Source organism: Nomascus leucogenys, chromosome 8 (assembly GCF_006542625.1).
Source record: "Nomascus leucogenys isolate Asia chromosome 8, Asia_NLE_v1, whole genome shotgun sequence".
NCBI lineage: Eukaryota > Metazoa > Chordata > Mammalia > Primates > Hylobatidae > Nomascus > Nomascus leucogenys.
In genome coordinates, this window is record NC_044388.1 from 107,002,975 (window position 1) to 107,018,419 (window position 15,445).

Below are 15,445 nucleotides of genomic sequence, written 5' to 3' on the forward strand. Positions count from 1 at the left end.
TTGCAGTGAGCTGAGATTGCGCCACTTCACTCCAGCCTAGGCAACAAGTGAGACTCCAACTCAAAAAAAAAACAAACAAAAAAAAACGCTTTGATCTCTTTCCCTGAAGATGGGAACAAAAAGCTGGATGGCCCTGGCCTCTTCATCCCTGCACTAGTTTAAGGCAGCAGCCCCCCCACCCACCCACATCACTCTCTGATGAGTATAAAAACGATGACAGGGCCAAAGCAAAGGGTCAAAACCTGTGGCTCTCCTGCCAGCCAGCTAGCCGAGAGGCCTACGAGGAGCTCTGGGAATAAGGGGCTGTGTCCCACAGTGAGGAAGGGACAATGGGCCATTATGCACAGGAGATAAGAAGGGATGACCTTTGACAATTTTTTTGTTTGTTTTGAGATGGAGTCTCACTCTGTCTCCTGGGCTGGAGTGCAGCAGTGGCGTGACCTCAGCTCACTGCAACCTCTGCCTCCCGGGTTCAAGCGATTCTCCTGTCTCAGCCTCTGGAGTTGTCTGGAGTTGTCAGCTCTTCCCCTTGCGTTTCAGATCCTCTGGACCATGAGCCTGCCGTGTCTCCATTGCTCCCTCGAAAAGAGCGAGGTCCCCCGGAGGGCGGCCTGAATGAAGATGAGCGCCTTCTCCCCAAAGACAAAAAGACCAACTTGTTCAGCGCCTTGATCAAGAAGAAGAAGAAGACAGCCCCAACCCCTCCCAAACGCAGCAGCTCCTTCCGGGAGATGGATGGCCAGCCGGAGCGCAGAGGGGCCGGCGAGGAAGAGGGCCGAGACATCAGCAACGGGGCACTGGCTTTCACCCCCTTGGACACAGCTGACCCAGCCAAGTCCTCAAAGCCCAGCAATGGGGCTGGGGTCCCCAATGGAGCCCTCCGGGAGTCTGGGGGCTCAGGCTTCCGGTCTCCCCACCTGTGGAAGAAGTCCAGCACGCTGACCAGCAGCCGCCTAGCCACTGGCGAGGAGGAGGGCGGTGGCAGCTCCAGCAAGCGCTTCCTGCGCTCCTGCTCCGCCTCCTGCGTTCCCCACGGGGCCAAGGACACAGAGTGGAGGTCAGTCACGCTGCCTCGGGACTTGCAGTCCACAGGAAGACAGTTTGACTCGTCCACATTTGGAGGGCACAAAAGTGAGAAGCCAGCTCTGCCTCGGAAGAGGGCAGGGGAGAACAGGTCTGACCAGGTGACCCGAGGCACAGTAACGCCCCCCCCCAGGCTGGTGAAAAAGAACGAGGAAGCTGCTGATGAGGTCTTCAAAGACATCATGGAGTCCAGCCCGGGCTCCAGCCCGCCCAACCTGACTCCAAAACCCCTCCGGCGGCAGGTCACTGTGGCCCCTGCCTCGGGCCTCCCCCACAAGGAAGAAGCTGGAAAGGGCAGTGCCTTAGGGACCCCTGCTGCAGCTGAGCCAGTGACCCCCACCGGCAAAGCAGGCTCAGGTGCACCAGGGGGCACCAGCAAGGGCCCCGCCGAGGAGTCCAGAGTGAGGAGGCACAAGCACTCCTCTGAGTCGCCAGGGAGGGACAAGGGGAAATTGTCCAGGCTCAAACCTGCCCCGCCGCCCCCACCAGCAGCCTCTGCAGGCAAGGCTGGAGGAAAGCCCTCGCAGAGCCCGAGCCAGGAGGCGGCCGGGGAGGCAGTCCTGGGCGCAAAGACAAAAGCCACGAGTCTGGTTGATGCTGTGAACAGTGACGCTGCCAAGCCCAGCCAGCCGGGAGAGGGCCTCAAAAAGCCCGTGCTCCCGGCCACTCCAAAGCCACAGTCCGCCAAGCCGTCGGGGACCCCCATCAGCCCAGCCCCCGTTCCCTCCACGTTGCCATCAGCATCCTCGGCCCTGGCAGGGGACCAGCCATCTTCCACCGCCTTCATCCCTCTCATATCAACCCGAGTGTCTCTTCGGAAAACCCGCCAGCCTCCAGAGCGGATCGCCAGCGGCGCCATCACCAAGGGCGTAGTCCTGGACAGCACCGAGGCGCTGTGCCTCGCCATCTCTAGGAACTCCGAGCAGATGGCCAGCCACAGCGCAGTGCTCGAAGCCGGCAAAAACCTCTACACATTCTGCGTGAGCTACGTGGATTCCATCCAGCAAATGAGGAACAAGTTTGCCTTCCGAGAGGCCATCAACAAACTGGAGAATAATCTCCGGGAGCTTCAGATCTGCCCGGCGACAGCAGGCAGTGGTCCGGCAGCCACTCAGGACTTCAGCAAGCTCCTCAGTTCGGTGAAGGAAATCAGTGACATAGTGCAGAGGTAGCAGCAGTCAGGGGTCAGGTGTCAGGCCCGCCGGAGCTGCCTGCAGCACATGCGGGCTCGCCCATACCCGTGACAGTGGCTGACAAGGGACTAGTGAGTCAGCACCTTGGTCCAGGAGCTCTGCGCCAGGGAGAGCTGAGGGCCCTGTGGAGTCCAGCTCTACTACCTACGTTTGCACCGCCTGCCCTCCCGCACCTTCCTCCTCCCCGCCTGGGCTCCCTGCTCCATCTCTGTCCTTGAGTTTTATCTGTGGAGTTCCTGCTCCGTGGACTGCAGTCGGTATGCCAGGACCCGCCAGCCCCGCTCCCACCTAGTGCTCTAGACAGCTCTCCAGGCCAGGTGGGAAAGGCTGATGTGGAGTGTCGTTTTCATTTTTTTCTCTCTGGAGCCCCTCCTCCCCTGGCTGGGCCTTCTTCTTCCACTTCTCCAAGAATGGAAGCCTGAACTGAGGCCTTGTGCGTCAGGCCCTCTGCCTGCACTCCCTGGCCTTGCCTGTCCTGTGCTGAAGACGTTTCAAGAACCACATTTCGGGAAGGGCACGCACGGGCATGCACACGGCTGGTCACTCTGCCCTCTGCTGCTGCCCGGGGCGGGGTGCACTCGCCATTTCCTCACATGCAGGACAGCTCTTGATTTGGGTGGAAAACAGGGTGCTAAAGCCAACCAGCCTTTGGGTCCTGGGCAGGTGGGAGCTGAAAAGGATCAAGGCACGGGGCATGTCCTTTCCATCTGTCCTCTCCACATCCCCAGAGCCCAGCTCTTGCTCTCTTGTGACGTGCACTGTGAATCCTGGCAAGAAAGCTTGAGTCTCAAGGGTGGCAGGTCACTGTCACTGCCGACATCCCTCCCCCAGCAGAATGGAGGCAGGGCACAAGGGAGGCAGTGGCTAGTGGGGTGAACAGCTGGTGCCAGATAGCCCCAGACTGGGCCCAGGCAGGTCTGCAAGGGCCCAGAGTGAACCTTCCTTTTACACATCTGGGTGCCCTGAAAGGGCCCTTCCCCTCCCCCACTCCTCTAAGACAAAGTAGATTCTTAAAAGGCCTTTTCCTTTGGAACAAGACAGTCTTCACTTTTCTGAGTTCTTGAGGCATTTCAAAGCCCTGCCTCTGTGTAGCCGCCCTGAGAGAGAATAGAGCTGCCCTCGGGCACCTGCGCACAGGTGAGAGGAAAGGGCCTGGCCAGTCCTAGTCCTGGCTGCACTCTTGAACTGGGCGAATGTCTTATTTAATTACCATGAGTGACATAGCCTCATGTTCTGTGGGGGTCATCAGGGAGTGTTAGGAAAACCACAAACGGAGCCCCTGAAAGCCTCGAGTATTTCATAGAGCACGCCTGCCATCTTCTCCCCGAGGCTGCCTCAGGCCGGAGCCCAGGTACGGGGGCTGTGACTCTGGGCAGGGACCCAGGGTCTCCTGGACCTTGACAGAGCAGTTAAGTCCAAGAGCAGTGGGCAGTTGGCCACCCCCGAGGCTTCACGCCGGGAGAAGCCACCTTCCCGCTGCCTCATACCGCCTCGTGCCAGCAGCCTCGCACAGGCCCTAGCTTTATGCTTATCATCTAAACTTGTACTTTATTTTTCTGGTAGAAATGGTTTCCTCTGGATCGTTTTATGCGGTTCTTACAGCACATCACCTCTTTGCCCCCGACGGCTGTGACGCAGCCCGATGGAGGCACTAGTCACCGACAGCGGCCTTGAAGACAAAGCAAAGCGCCCACCCAGGTCCCCCGACTGCCTGTCTCCATGAGGTACTGGTCCCTTCTTTTTGTTAACGTGACGTGCCACTATATTTTACACGTATCTCTTGGTATGCATCTTTTATAGACGCTCTTTTATAAGTGGCCTGTGCATAGCGTCCTGCCCTGCTCCCTTGGGGCCTGTGGTGGCTCCTCTTCTGCTTCTCTGGGTCCAGTGCATTTTGTTTCTGTATATGATTCTGTGTTTTTTTTTTTTTTTTTTTTTGAATCCAAATCTGTCCTCTGTAGTATTTTTTAAATAAATCAGTGTTTACATTAGAATCCTTGGCAGATTGCTTCGGCCTGTGATCCTGCCCTGTTCTTCTGAGCCTGTGTGGTGGGGGGTCCGGGACGTAGTGGGTTCTGGTTTCCCGATGGGGCTGGGGCCCGGCATCAGGTCTTACAGAGCAGAATGGTGGCAGGTTGCCCCCAGCTGTCCAGGGCCTCTGCGGCCTGGGTGCCCACAGCCATCTTTCAGGCATTTGCCCTGCTATGCTCGGACCCTTCCTGTACCCTTGGCACTTACCTGCCGGCAGCCTGGCCCCACCAGCATCACTGGGAGTGGGCTATGCCACCATACAAGCCACATCTGACTGGCGGTGTCAGGCTGTCGCAGTGACGTGGAAGTGGGGTGAGGAGGTCACGTCCTGTGCTCCTTGCTGGCTGAGGGCAAATCCCTCCCCACGTGCGCCTGTTCTCTCTCCACCTTTCTGCCCTAAGCCCCCAGGTGCCTTTACTCACGCATGTTCCTTGAGCCAGGTGTCTTAGATCTTTGTATGGATGAGGAGGAGCGGAGGTGTGCTGGCCTTCAGGGCCTGGGAAGGCCATCCCAGACTGAGCCCCACCGCCCTTTCCCGGCTCAGTCCCCACCGAGCTGACAGCTTGGAAAGGGGCGGTTGGGAAGTGAGTAGCACCCTCTGATAATGGTACTGATCAGGCCAGCAGGTTTGTCAGGGGTGCAAATCCTGCTCAGCAGAGCATATGAAGATCACAACTCGGTGAAGCTCCACTCGAGAGACCTGGAATGAGATGTGCTGTGCGGCGGGTGACAGGTGGAACTCCAGCCGGGCCGGGACTGGTGGAGCCCACTGCGAGCAGTGCCAGGCACCAGATTCTCCCCCTCTCATTTCACAGGGACAAAACCAGGCTGGGGCCCCCAATTTCCTTGCCGGTTGAACCACAGCTGGCCACCAGATCCACCAAGCCTGGGGCTTCTCAGGGCTGTCCTTTGAATGGCTGCTCCTCCCAGGTCTGAACGAAGACACAGGACAACTCTGGTGACAGCCACAGCTGGTGGCCGCTTCCTCGTGTCAGATGTGGACAGTCACCCCGCCCTCCCAGCGCTAAGCGCTGAGGCTGTGTGTCCAGAGTCAGCTTCTGCACGTGAGGCCAGTTGGTCACACTGGGCCAGTGTGGAGGAAGACGCCTCTCATCTCCCAAATGGGGATCTTTCATGGTTGTCACCGGAGCTTATAAAGCTTAGTTTAGTCTAGCCGTTCTAAGACAGTGGTTTCTTAACCTTTTCTAGGTCACAAAACCTCCTGAGAACCTAATGAAAACTGGATCCCAGCCCCAGAAAAATGCACCTGTGTGCACACACCCAGCAGTTTCCAGGTCATTGCGAGTCCTGCCTTCGAGGTCCATTGTTATTATTTACAAAACACCAGCCTAAGGTATTAGACATTTTCTTAAAAGGCCAGGCAAGGTGGCTCATGCCTGTAATCCCAACACTTTGGGAGGCTGAGGTGGGTGGATTGCTTGAGGCCAGGAGTTCAAGACCAGCCTGGGCAACATATACCCCATCTCTACAAAAAATACAAAAACAAGCTGGGTGTGGTGGCATGCGCCTATAGTCCAGCTACTCAGGAGGCTGAGGTGGGAAGATTGCTTGAGCCAGGAGGCGGAGGTTGCAGTGAGCTATGATCATGCCACTGGACTCCAGCTGGGGCAACAGAGTGAGATCCTGTCTCAAAAAAATTTTTTTTCTTTTTTTTTTTTTTTTTTGAGACAGAGTTTCGCTCTTGTCTCCCAGGCTGGAGTGCAATGGCACAATCTCCGCTCACTGCAACCTCCGCCTCCTGGGTTCAAGCGATTCTCCTGCCTCAGCCTCCCGAGTAGCTGGGACTACAGGTGCACGCCACCATACCCGGCTAATTTTTGTATTTTTAGTAGAGACGGAGTTTCACCATGTTGGCCAGGATGGTCTCAATCTCTTGACCTCATGATCCACCCGCCTTGGCCTCCCAAAGTGCTGGGATTACAGGCGTGAGCCAGCACGCCCAGCCCGCCACTTTTTTTTTTCTCTTTTTTTTTAAGATGCAGTCTCGCACTGTCGCCCAGGCTGGAGTGCAGTGGCGCCATCTCGGCTCACTGCAAGCTCCGCCTACCGGGTTCATACCATTCTTCTGCCTCAGCCTCCCAAGTAGCTGGGACTACAGGCACCCGACACCACTCCTGGCTAATTTTTTGTATTTTTAGTAGAGACGGGGTTTCACTGTGTTAGCCAGGATGGTCTCGATCTCCTGACCTCATGATCCACCCGCCTCAGCCTCCCAAAGTGCTGGGATTACAGGTGTGAGCCACCATGCCCGGCCAAGCCCACCACTTTTTTTAACGAGAGAGTTTTTGTTACTGTCCTCCTCTGACAGGCGAGGAAGCTGAGAGGCTCAGAGATGTCAAGCAGCTCGGCCAAGGTCACACAACATGTACCAGCCGGTGCCTACCACGGCAGCCTAATTGGTAGACAGTGCAGACAGCCCCAACAGGACCAGGAGAGAGCTGTGCCCAGGGTCAGATTCTTCCCTCCACAGTGGAAGAGAAGGAGCCAAGTATTACAGCCAGCCCAGCTCCTTGGGCCGCAGAGATCATTTCAGGAGGCCTTCCTAAACGGAGTGCCCTGGGGAAACAAACTCTAAACGTCCTCGTACAAGAAGACATTAGATGAGACCAGGCTGACCACAGTGTCCCTGTCAGCACTGCCCTCATCCCTGGGGGTCACCTAACGTCTTGCTCCCCTGCCCCCACACTCCAGTTGATATCGCTGCTGTAATCAGGGAAATCTCTGAGCTCTTTTTCTGGGAGGGCATTTCCGAGGGGCCAAGGAGCTGTGGATTGGAGGAGCACCAGCAGCACAGGGCACGCCCCTGCTCCCTGCCCAGAAGCTGGAAAGTACCGTGTCAGGTTTGGGGTCTTCAGCGAAATCTGTCAAGCAGCATCTTTGGCACTAGGGCAAAGTTAGGACGAGGTGGCTTCCCTCTTGATGACTGCGGCAGCTGTCTATGGCTGACTGCCCCCAGGAGCCTGTTTTGTTTGGGGTTTTTTCTTAAATATTTTTATTAATATTTCAAACATACAGGAAAAGACAAATATTTTCCATTCATCTTGATAGCTAAATACTTTTAGATCTACACACCAGGATGAAGACGGCCTTGTGTCTTGGATAAATGTAACGAGCAGATGCTGGCAGCTCACAGGTGCTCTGGGCTGGAGGAGTTAGAACTGCCGGGCCAGGTGGAGTGAGCCAGCACCGCTCGGGGAGCTTCATCTCTCTGGTTCCAAAATAAATGTTTTCTGGAGTCTCACCTTCACCCTCCTGGAGAGGGGTAATCTTACCTGTGGAGGAGAGAGTGAGGGTTGAGGGGGTGCTGGGGTGGCATGAGAGACCCAAAGACCTTGATAGACACGGTGGGCTTGGCACCGGAGCACGGAGTTAAAGAGGAGGCTTAGCCAAGCCCAGCGGGAGTTGATTTGACAGCAGTGCCCTTAGCAGCTTGATTGTTCGGATTTTCAGGGCTATTGAGCTCAAGTGTACAAGCAAACTGGAAAGAAAAGCTTTGTTGGGTTTTTAAAAATGATAAAAGTATAATGACAGCATATCCACTGCTTTGAAGGCGTCCCCCGCCCCCGTGTTCTTTATCTCAGGTTTCTCCATCAAGGTTAATCTAATCCTGCTAAATTAACAACCGGCCAGTGCATCCCCAATGAGCCCGTGGAATGTGCAGGGTGGCTCAGCCTTGGTGTTCTCTAAAGTACTGGCCGTGGGTGGCTCCTTGCTCAGGGTGCAGAAGTTGGCAAGTGACGAGTGGCCAGGGGACCTTGCGTCAGGGTGTCCCTCTGCCCTCAGCCTGCTGTGTTTCACCCGGTCTCTGGTGAGCACATCTCTGGCTGCTTTGCGTGAATGAGCCAAGGGAAGGATATATCTAGCTTACTGCCTCCCCCTCCCTTGAGCCAAGCAGAATGGGGCGCGTGAGCATACCTGCGGTGAACGAATCGTCCGTTCACCCTGTGCCAGGGCAGTCCTTACAGCAAGGACCCCAGGGATGTGTCTGTCCCCATCAGTGTCATGTTAGCAAGCAGTGACAACATCCCTTTGCAGGAGGCATCCTGAACCACTCCGTCCTCAGACAGTGACAGAGTCCAAGAGAACAGTGTGTCCCACCCCACCCACCCCCACCTGCCTCAGGAATCATTGTCTTGTCCCCATCACAGCAGCCCTAAGACTCAGGGCACATGCGCCAAGCCTGGGGGGCTAGTTTCTGTGTGGGAAGCAGTGGGGAAGCGGTGAGGAGCTCCTGGAGAAGGCGGCAGCTTTCATACCGGGTGATGTTCTGACTCCAGTGTTCTCTCCTGTCTCAGCACCCATTCTGCTCCCCAGTCAGGTTGGTTCTTTGTGGCTCAGATCTGTCACCCTTTAATGAAGTGGCTTTCTAGCTGCCAAGGATTGAGAGCTGCTACTGAGGAGTATAAGTCACTAATAGCATGGAAAACACTGTGAAATACTCCAAGGTGCCAAGCTGGGCCCAGCCCAGTGTGGTTCTAAAAGGCTAATAAAAATCCACCAATTAATTGTGACAGCTCAATGGGAAATTATTCAATTGTGAACAGGGGCAAGCTGCAGCTCGAAAGGAGGAGGGGAGGGGTTGCCATAGTAACATCAGTGTAAGTTCTCATCTCAGCAGCGGAAGCCAGCCCGGGAGTGAGCAGCATCCGACCGCCGCCTCTGACATGGGATGGGATGCAGGAGACACCAAAGGCGCGTTTGAAACGGATGCTCTGCCTGGCCCCGGGCCTGCAGCCACTCCCAGCTGAGCATGGGCTCTCCCCAGGGCAGAGAAGTTGTTTTCTAAATGTTCCTTGCTCTTAGGAAACCTGGGAAGGAGCAGCCGAGTGGAAGTGAAAAGCACATGTACTGTGTTCCTCCGCCCCTTTGACCAACTGCCAGTTACGGGGATCTAGAGGAGGGGTGTTTGGGTCCAGTCAACAGGAGCTCCATCTCCCAAAAGGCAAGGCACCCAGAACTCAGACTATGGGGGAGGCCAGCATTCCAGTATGGTTTTGCAGTTGTCACGACTTTTATTTGAAAAGATACACATGACATATTCTGATTTTGAACATGTGAAATGCAACCTTGCTATAGCAAAAACGGATTCCTTTCCAATGCATCTCCCAGGAGACTCCTGGCCAGGCTAACACTGGGCTGCGGAGAAGGGCAGCGGTCAGAGGGGCAGGGAAACCACAGCAGGGGCTTCTTGCCAGGGGGATCTTGTGCTCATGGGATGGAGAAGGGGATCGGGTTCTTTTTTCCCATTTTTAACTTTCAGAACCATCCTCTGTACCCAGTGGAATGCACTCATTTGCACTCTGATGTCAGCCACAGTCGTCCCTATAGAGACTGTCACAACTTTGATTACCCAACTGTAAGCACTCAGCCCGCTGCCTCACTCTGCTATTCATACTCATGGCCCAGCCACAGCCTCAGCTCCGTGCCCCTGGGGCTGGGGGGCTGCTCGGAGTCAGAGCCCCAGGGGAAGAGAGAGGCTGGGATGATCGAGGCTCCAAGACAGCCTCCTTTTTGACACTGCATAGTTTTTCGCTTCAGCAAAGTTGGAAATCAAAAGCACACACCTAACCCGTCCTACCGTGGATCGTTCATCGTAACCATGCCTACATCATCTGGGTGTCGTGGTCTTTGAGTCTGGGGGAGAAGGCAGGAGTGAAGACAATGGGGGTGAGTCCAAGAAGCAAATCCTTCCAAGGTGTCCTGGCCCTTCACCGCCGACCGAAGCGGAAGCTGAAGCCGCCTTTCTTCCTGCTGTAGCCATTGAGCTCCTCAGCCAGGTTCCCTAACGGGCCGCTGGCCTTCTCCCCCGCAGCACGGAGGAAGCCGGTGGCCTCGCTGCCTTCATCCTGCCTCCCGAAGCGGAATCTGCAGCCAGCATGCTCTCTGCCCGATGTCTGCAGCCCCCTGGTTATGACAAGCAGGGCCTGTGGCTGTGAAGCTCTCAGCCACCGAGAGGAACCCCACACGGAATGGGGTCGGGGCCCCGCGGCCAGGTCGGCCCAGCGTTCTCCGGCTCCGAGGCCACCCATGGCGTCTGTGGGCTGTCTTCTGTCCAGTAGAGGAAAGCAGGTGCCCAGCAGCAGGAAGAGGAGGCAGACCAGGGGGTAAGGCCTCACCATCTGACCCAGAGGAAAGAGAGGCAGAGTTACAGGCTGCACATGTGGCCAAGCGCAACTCACCAAAATGTTTCCCCGGGACAGGCCGCCAGCATAGATGTGAGCAGGGGGCTCAGCTGAGACCGGCTTCCGAGCAGTGCTGGGACTAGGCCACTGTTTTATTAGCAGGGTCAGGAGGTGATCGTACCAATTAAGCAGGTTCTTCTCCTGCAGTCCCCACGATCTGCCTGCCTGGGCAGCTTAGCACTGTAAATCCACTGCTGCTGGGTGGCAGAGCAGTGCCCAGGCAGCCCCGGGACAGTCAGTGAATTTATGCTCATTTTTCTCTTACTATAAAATGGCCGTATCATTGCAGAGCCAGGGGGTGGAAAGTTAAAAGCATCAATCTCCCTTAGTTTTCAACTTGATAATAAATGGGTCTAGCTATGCTGTTTAGCTGGGACATCCTGCTAATGTCTCTTTCACGTGGGAACGAGTTGCTCCTGAAAGCCAGAAACAGATTGGATGGTCCTGGCCTAATTCGGACACCCACCTGGGAAGGAGCGTGTGGACGCCGCTGGGGCCTGGACACCGTAGGTCTGCCAGGCTCTGAGCTAAGAGCCCACACATGTGATTGTACTTCATAGTATTCCTGCTTGGTAGGTCCTGCCAGTGGCCACTTTTTCAGGCAACAAAACTGTCAGAAAAACTGAGATTGCGCCCAGGCCACACAGCCAGAAAGTGGAGGCTCTGAATTCATGATTCTAATGGCCGGACGGCTTCTTCAAGAAACATACATATCTGCTAGGTCCTCCCAACCCTCCTATTTCACAGGGGTGGCGTCGGTCTCAAACAGCTGAGGTGACTTGCCCCAGATCTCATGGCCTTATCAGTGCCAGAGCTAGAGTTCAATCGCAGATCTAACTGGGCTTGACTCAGGAAGGTGTGCCCTAACTCCCTACTCTGTACTCCACATGGCACTCGGGGGATCTGAAACCCAGCCTCCTGGAATGAACCTGCCTTGGTAACACTTGCTCCCTTGTTTGGCAAAGGAAGCCTTTTTGACAATGACTGCGGGGGAGCTGGAGCTGGCTTCTCTGCTGAGTCAAACTGAGGCTAGAATAGAGAGCACCAGCCCTGGAGAAGACAGTACAGGAGTCCCCAGAGCCCTTTCCAGAAATGGCTCCCTTGAACACATTTCAAAGAAGCGAGCTCAGCCAGGAAGCTTTTAAAAAAATAATAAATGCAACCCCAATTTCTACCCAAATCCAGTTCTTCTAAGCTCTTGTCCCCCAGGGAGGGAGTGACCTCTCTCACATGCTGCCAGGAAAACCTTTCCATCAGGGCGCAGGCAGAGTGGGGGCTTCCACGAGGTGGCTTTCTGCAGGGGCCCAGCCCCATTCCTTCCTCCCCACAGGAAGCACTTTGCTGACTGCAATGTGGACCAGGGACCATTGCATCCTGGGAGCCTCTGGGTGTCTAGAAAGGAGACACCCTGACACAGAGCAGGCCCTGAGTGGCCCTTCACCCCTTTTAGGGATTCTTACACCCTTTCAAGAATCTGGTAGAAAGTGGGGATGCTCATCACTGGACGGGGGCCCCAGCAGGAGTCAGGGCTTCAGGCCTCACAGCCAGGAAGCGGCAGGAAAATCACAGGGGTGAGCCTGGGTCCCAGCCCTGGCAGGGCAGCCGTGACCAATCTGTGCTGCTCTGGGCTGTCGGCAGGTGAGGCTCTGGTGTCCCCTCTCCGGGCCCTCCCTCCCTGTGCTTCTGTGTGCCCTCTGACTGCCCATGCCCGGCTCCTGCCCGGGCAGGGCCTGAGCTGGAGTTCCTGCTGGGGACAGGGCTGCTGTGCTCACCGTGTGGCTGGGACTGCTCCCAGGAGGGCTGGCTGGTGGATCGCTGGGCTCCGGGGCTGGGCTGGGCAGAGCTGCTCTGGGTCCTCGTCCAGGAGGCATGGCCCCTGGGCTCTCCCTGCTTTATATGGCCCGCGGTGTGCTTGCTGCTGTGCCGACTGCCTGCTGCACATTCCTGACCCTGGGATTCCATTGGGGACGCCGGTGGTGAAGGGGGCAGTGCTGACTGCGTTGATAAAGAAAACCCAACACAGGATGTGGTCTGATGAGAGGGCAGGCGGGCTGCCCTTTGGAGGAGAGCGGACAGCATCATTAACTGCAAATTGCGGGCACAGACCCTCGAGTCCCTTGGCGGGGGTTCCAAGCCCACCCTTCACCCTAAGGGTCCTGCCTTTGTTGGGTCGGCACCTCACGCTCCGGAGAGGACATGGGGTGGGTGGACATCTACCCCTGACACACCTACTGCCTAGCTTAGCAGGATGGCTCTCATGGGCAGGAAAGCCAGAGAAACCCATGAGGCCCGTGACAGGCACAGGGCTGTGCAGCTAAGCCAGGTGCACCTCCCTGGCAGGTGGTGCCCTCAGCAGCCTGTTATCCAGGAACCAACCAGGGCGGCACGGCAGATGCCCAGGACAGCAGTGGAGCATTTGCCTGTGGCCCCCAGCCCCTCCCGCCCCATGCCGTGGGCGGCCCCCCACTGTCGCCGAGGGTCACCTCTGGGAGGCCAGCAGGAGGACCCAGCCTCTGCTCCTCGTCCGGCAGAGATTCTCCCTCCACTGAGAGCAGGCAGGGGGGGTGATGAGGCGCCCCCTCCCCACCACTGTTGGGAACTGAGCACAGAGGACCTCCCCCATTCCAGGGGCCCTCACCCAGCTGACCTACCCCTGCATCCGGGGTGCTGGGGGGTCAGAAGTCGTGGGAATAGAAAGCCTGTGGACACTTCCCCAGAGACCTGAGGAAGGCGCTGGAATCGATCCCTCTTCAGGGCTGAGTGCCCAGGTTTGGGCGGAGGATCTGCGGATTGAAGCCGATGACAGCTGTGCTGACCAGAACTGACTTCCATCCCCTAGGCCGGGGCTGCCTCCGATGGCCTGAGGTACCCCTGTCCTGTGTGTGCGTGCGTGTATGCACCCACATGAGTATGTGCACACGTGTGTACACGTGTGTGTGTGCTCGTGAGACGGGAGGTGTGGTGTCCTTCTGTCTCCCTGGTTAGTGCTGGTTGATTCTGACAGTGGGTGCTGGTTATCCATGGGGCACCACCCAGGGTGGGTCCCTAGTGCGCTGTTAGCCTGGACCGGATGCCTGCCCTCTGGGTGCCTCAGTGCCCTGTGGTGTAAAATGAGGTTTGGGTTCCCAAGCTGTGCGTTGCAGAATTCCTCAGGAATGGCCATGGAAGTTGGGGAAGGCAACATGGGGTCCAACCCCACAGGCACCCCTCTGTCCCACAGGCACCCCTCTCCCCTACAGGCCACCCCTCTGCCCTACAGACACCCCTCTGCCCCACAGGCCACCCCTCTGCCTTACAGGCCACCCCCTCTGCCCACAGGCCACCCCCCTGCCCCGCACAGGCACCCCTCTGCCCCACAGGCCACCCCCCTGCCCCGCACAGGCACCCCTCTGCCCCAGGCACCCCTGCCCCACAGGCACCCCTCTGCCCCACAGGCACCCTCTGCCCCACAGGCACTCCTCTGCCCCACAGGCACTCCTCTGCCCCACAGGCACTCCTCTGCCCCACAGGCACTCCTCTGCCCCACAGGTACTCCTGTGTCCTGCACGCGCCCCTCTGCCCCTCAGGCCAAGCCCCACTTTCCTGTGTTTGACGTGTTGGGCTCCCAGAAAAGGTTCTGCTTTGAAACCACTGGGTCCCAGAGTCCTTTTTCAGGACGGAGGTCTGTGGCTCTGAGAGGTGGCCACAGAATGTCCTGCATGTGAGGGGCTGGTCTGGGGTGGGAGCAATATTGGGGTGAGGATGGGGGTCCCCACATGGCCCACATATTCCCCAGCCTCAGGTCCCTGCCTGCCCCCATTAGACGGGTGCCTGGAGCCCAGTCAGGCGTTGGATTTGGCACCAAACCTGCTGACTCCAAGGACTTGCCTGGTCCCCTCCACCCCTGGAACTCCTGGACAGAAAAATTGCTTTCAGATGCCCTTCCTGGGCCCCTGGAAGCATCTGGGTTCCCCCACCTCTTGAGCAATTGGGGGTGACAACTGTGCCACTGTTTGCCACCACCAGCCGAGATAGGCAGGGTCTGGGCTGCCTGGACGCACAGGGTGGCCGGGGCTAGATCAGTCCAAGAGTGGCAGTGCCCATCGGGGGCTTCCAGCGCTGGAGGCTTTTTCTGCTGTCGGGTAAATGTAGGGAGGCGAGGCGCGAGGGTGGTGGGGCTGGTGGTGCAGGAAGCTGCTCTGGGGGTTGAGTCAGTGGGCCACCCTCGAAGCCTGTGGGGTTCCCTGGGAAGCTGTCCTGACACAGGTCCAGGCCAGGTCCCCGCACGGCCAAGCTGACCAGCAGCCCCTGCCTGGAATTCTCAAAGTGAGGAGGCTGGGACTGGAGTGACAGTGCCTGGTTGTGCTAAGCCCAGGCCCTGGCCTCGCAGACCTCTCCCTCCCAGCCCCCTTTAACCATGTCACTCCCGAACTGGGTTCCGCACCCGGCTCAGCCACAGCTAGCCCCCACCTCACTGAGCTTCTGATTCTCCGCCTGGCTGGGGATGACAGCAGTGCCCGTGTGGTGGGGTGGGGTTGTCGGGGTGGCATGGTGCCCACCAGGCAGTGTTCACTGCTGCTGCTGGGGAGGGTGCAGGCTGGTGGCCCCCATCTAAGCCCGGGTCCCCTGGGCTGTTGGCAACTGCTGCTCTGGTTCTGCTGGCCGAACTCCTCCTGCCCTGGGAAGCCGCTTCCCATGCTGTTGGGCATCATTTCTCGCGTAAAGGCATGAACCCTTGTGTGAGGACCTCTGTGACTGAGTCCTTCAACCTTTCCAGGAGCTGCCTCAGGTTGGTCTGGTGGTTGCCAGAAAGGGGTTGAGTTGGGGACACCTGCACCTGGGGTGGGTGTGGCACGTGAGGAGGCAGGTGGCCATGACTGTGACTTCTGTGGCCTGGCTCAGGAGTCCCATCCCCAGGTGTCTCCACCTCTGCCCCTCCCACCTTTGCCCTTCCCA

At 57.5% G+C, this 15,445-nt stretch overlaps 2 protein-coding genes across 3 annotated transcripts in view; one reads left to right on the forward strand and one right to left on the reverse strand.

Moving 5' to 3' along the window:
• Positions 1 to 4,270, forward strand: part of ABL1 (ABL proto-oncogene 1, non-receptor tyrosine kinase) — a 168,566-nt gene extending 164,296 nt beyond the window's left edge. For both annotated transcript variants that reach the window (XM_030818046.1, XM_030818047.1), the window contains exon 11: positions 541 to 4,270. In XM_030818046.1, coding sequence (XP_030673906.1) covers positions 541 to 2,255 — 1,715 coding nt within the window. In that variant the 3' untranslated portion in view covers positions 2,256 to 4,270. The remainder of the gene's footprint in view (positions 1 to 540) is intronic.
• A 5,050-nt stretch (positions 4,271 to 9,320) lies between these two features.
• QRFP (pyroglutamylated RFamide peptide) lies at positions 9,321 to 13,391 on the reverse strand. Its single transcript, XM_003276746.3, has 3 exons — positions 13,162 to 13,391; positions 12,283 to 12,566; positions 9,321 to 10,447 (listed from the first exon to the last, which is right to left on the reverse strand). Exons 2-3 carry the CDS (start codon positions 12,379 to 12,381, stop codon positions 10,037 to 10,039), a joined length of 510 nt encoding a protein of 169 aa, XP_003276794.3. The 5' UTR covers positions 12,382 to 12,566; positions 13,162 to 13,391; the 3' UTR covers positions 9,321 to 10,036.
• Between the last annotated feature and the right edge of the window lie 2,054 nt (positions 13,392 to 15,445).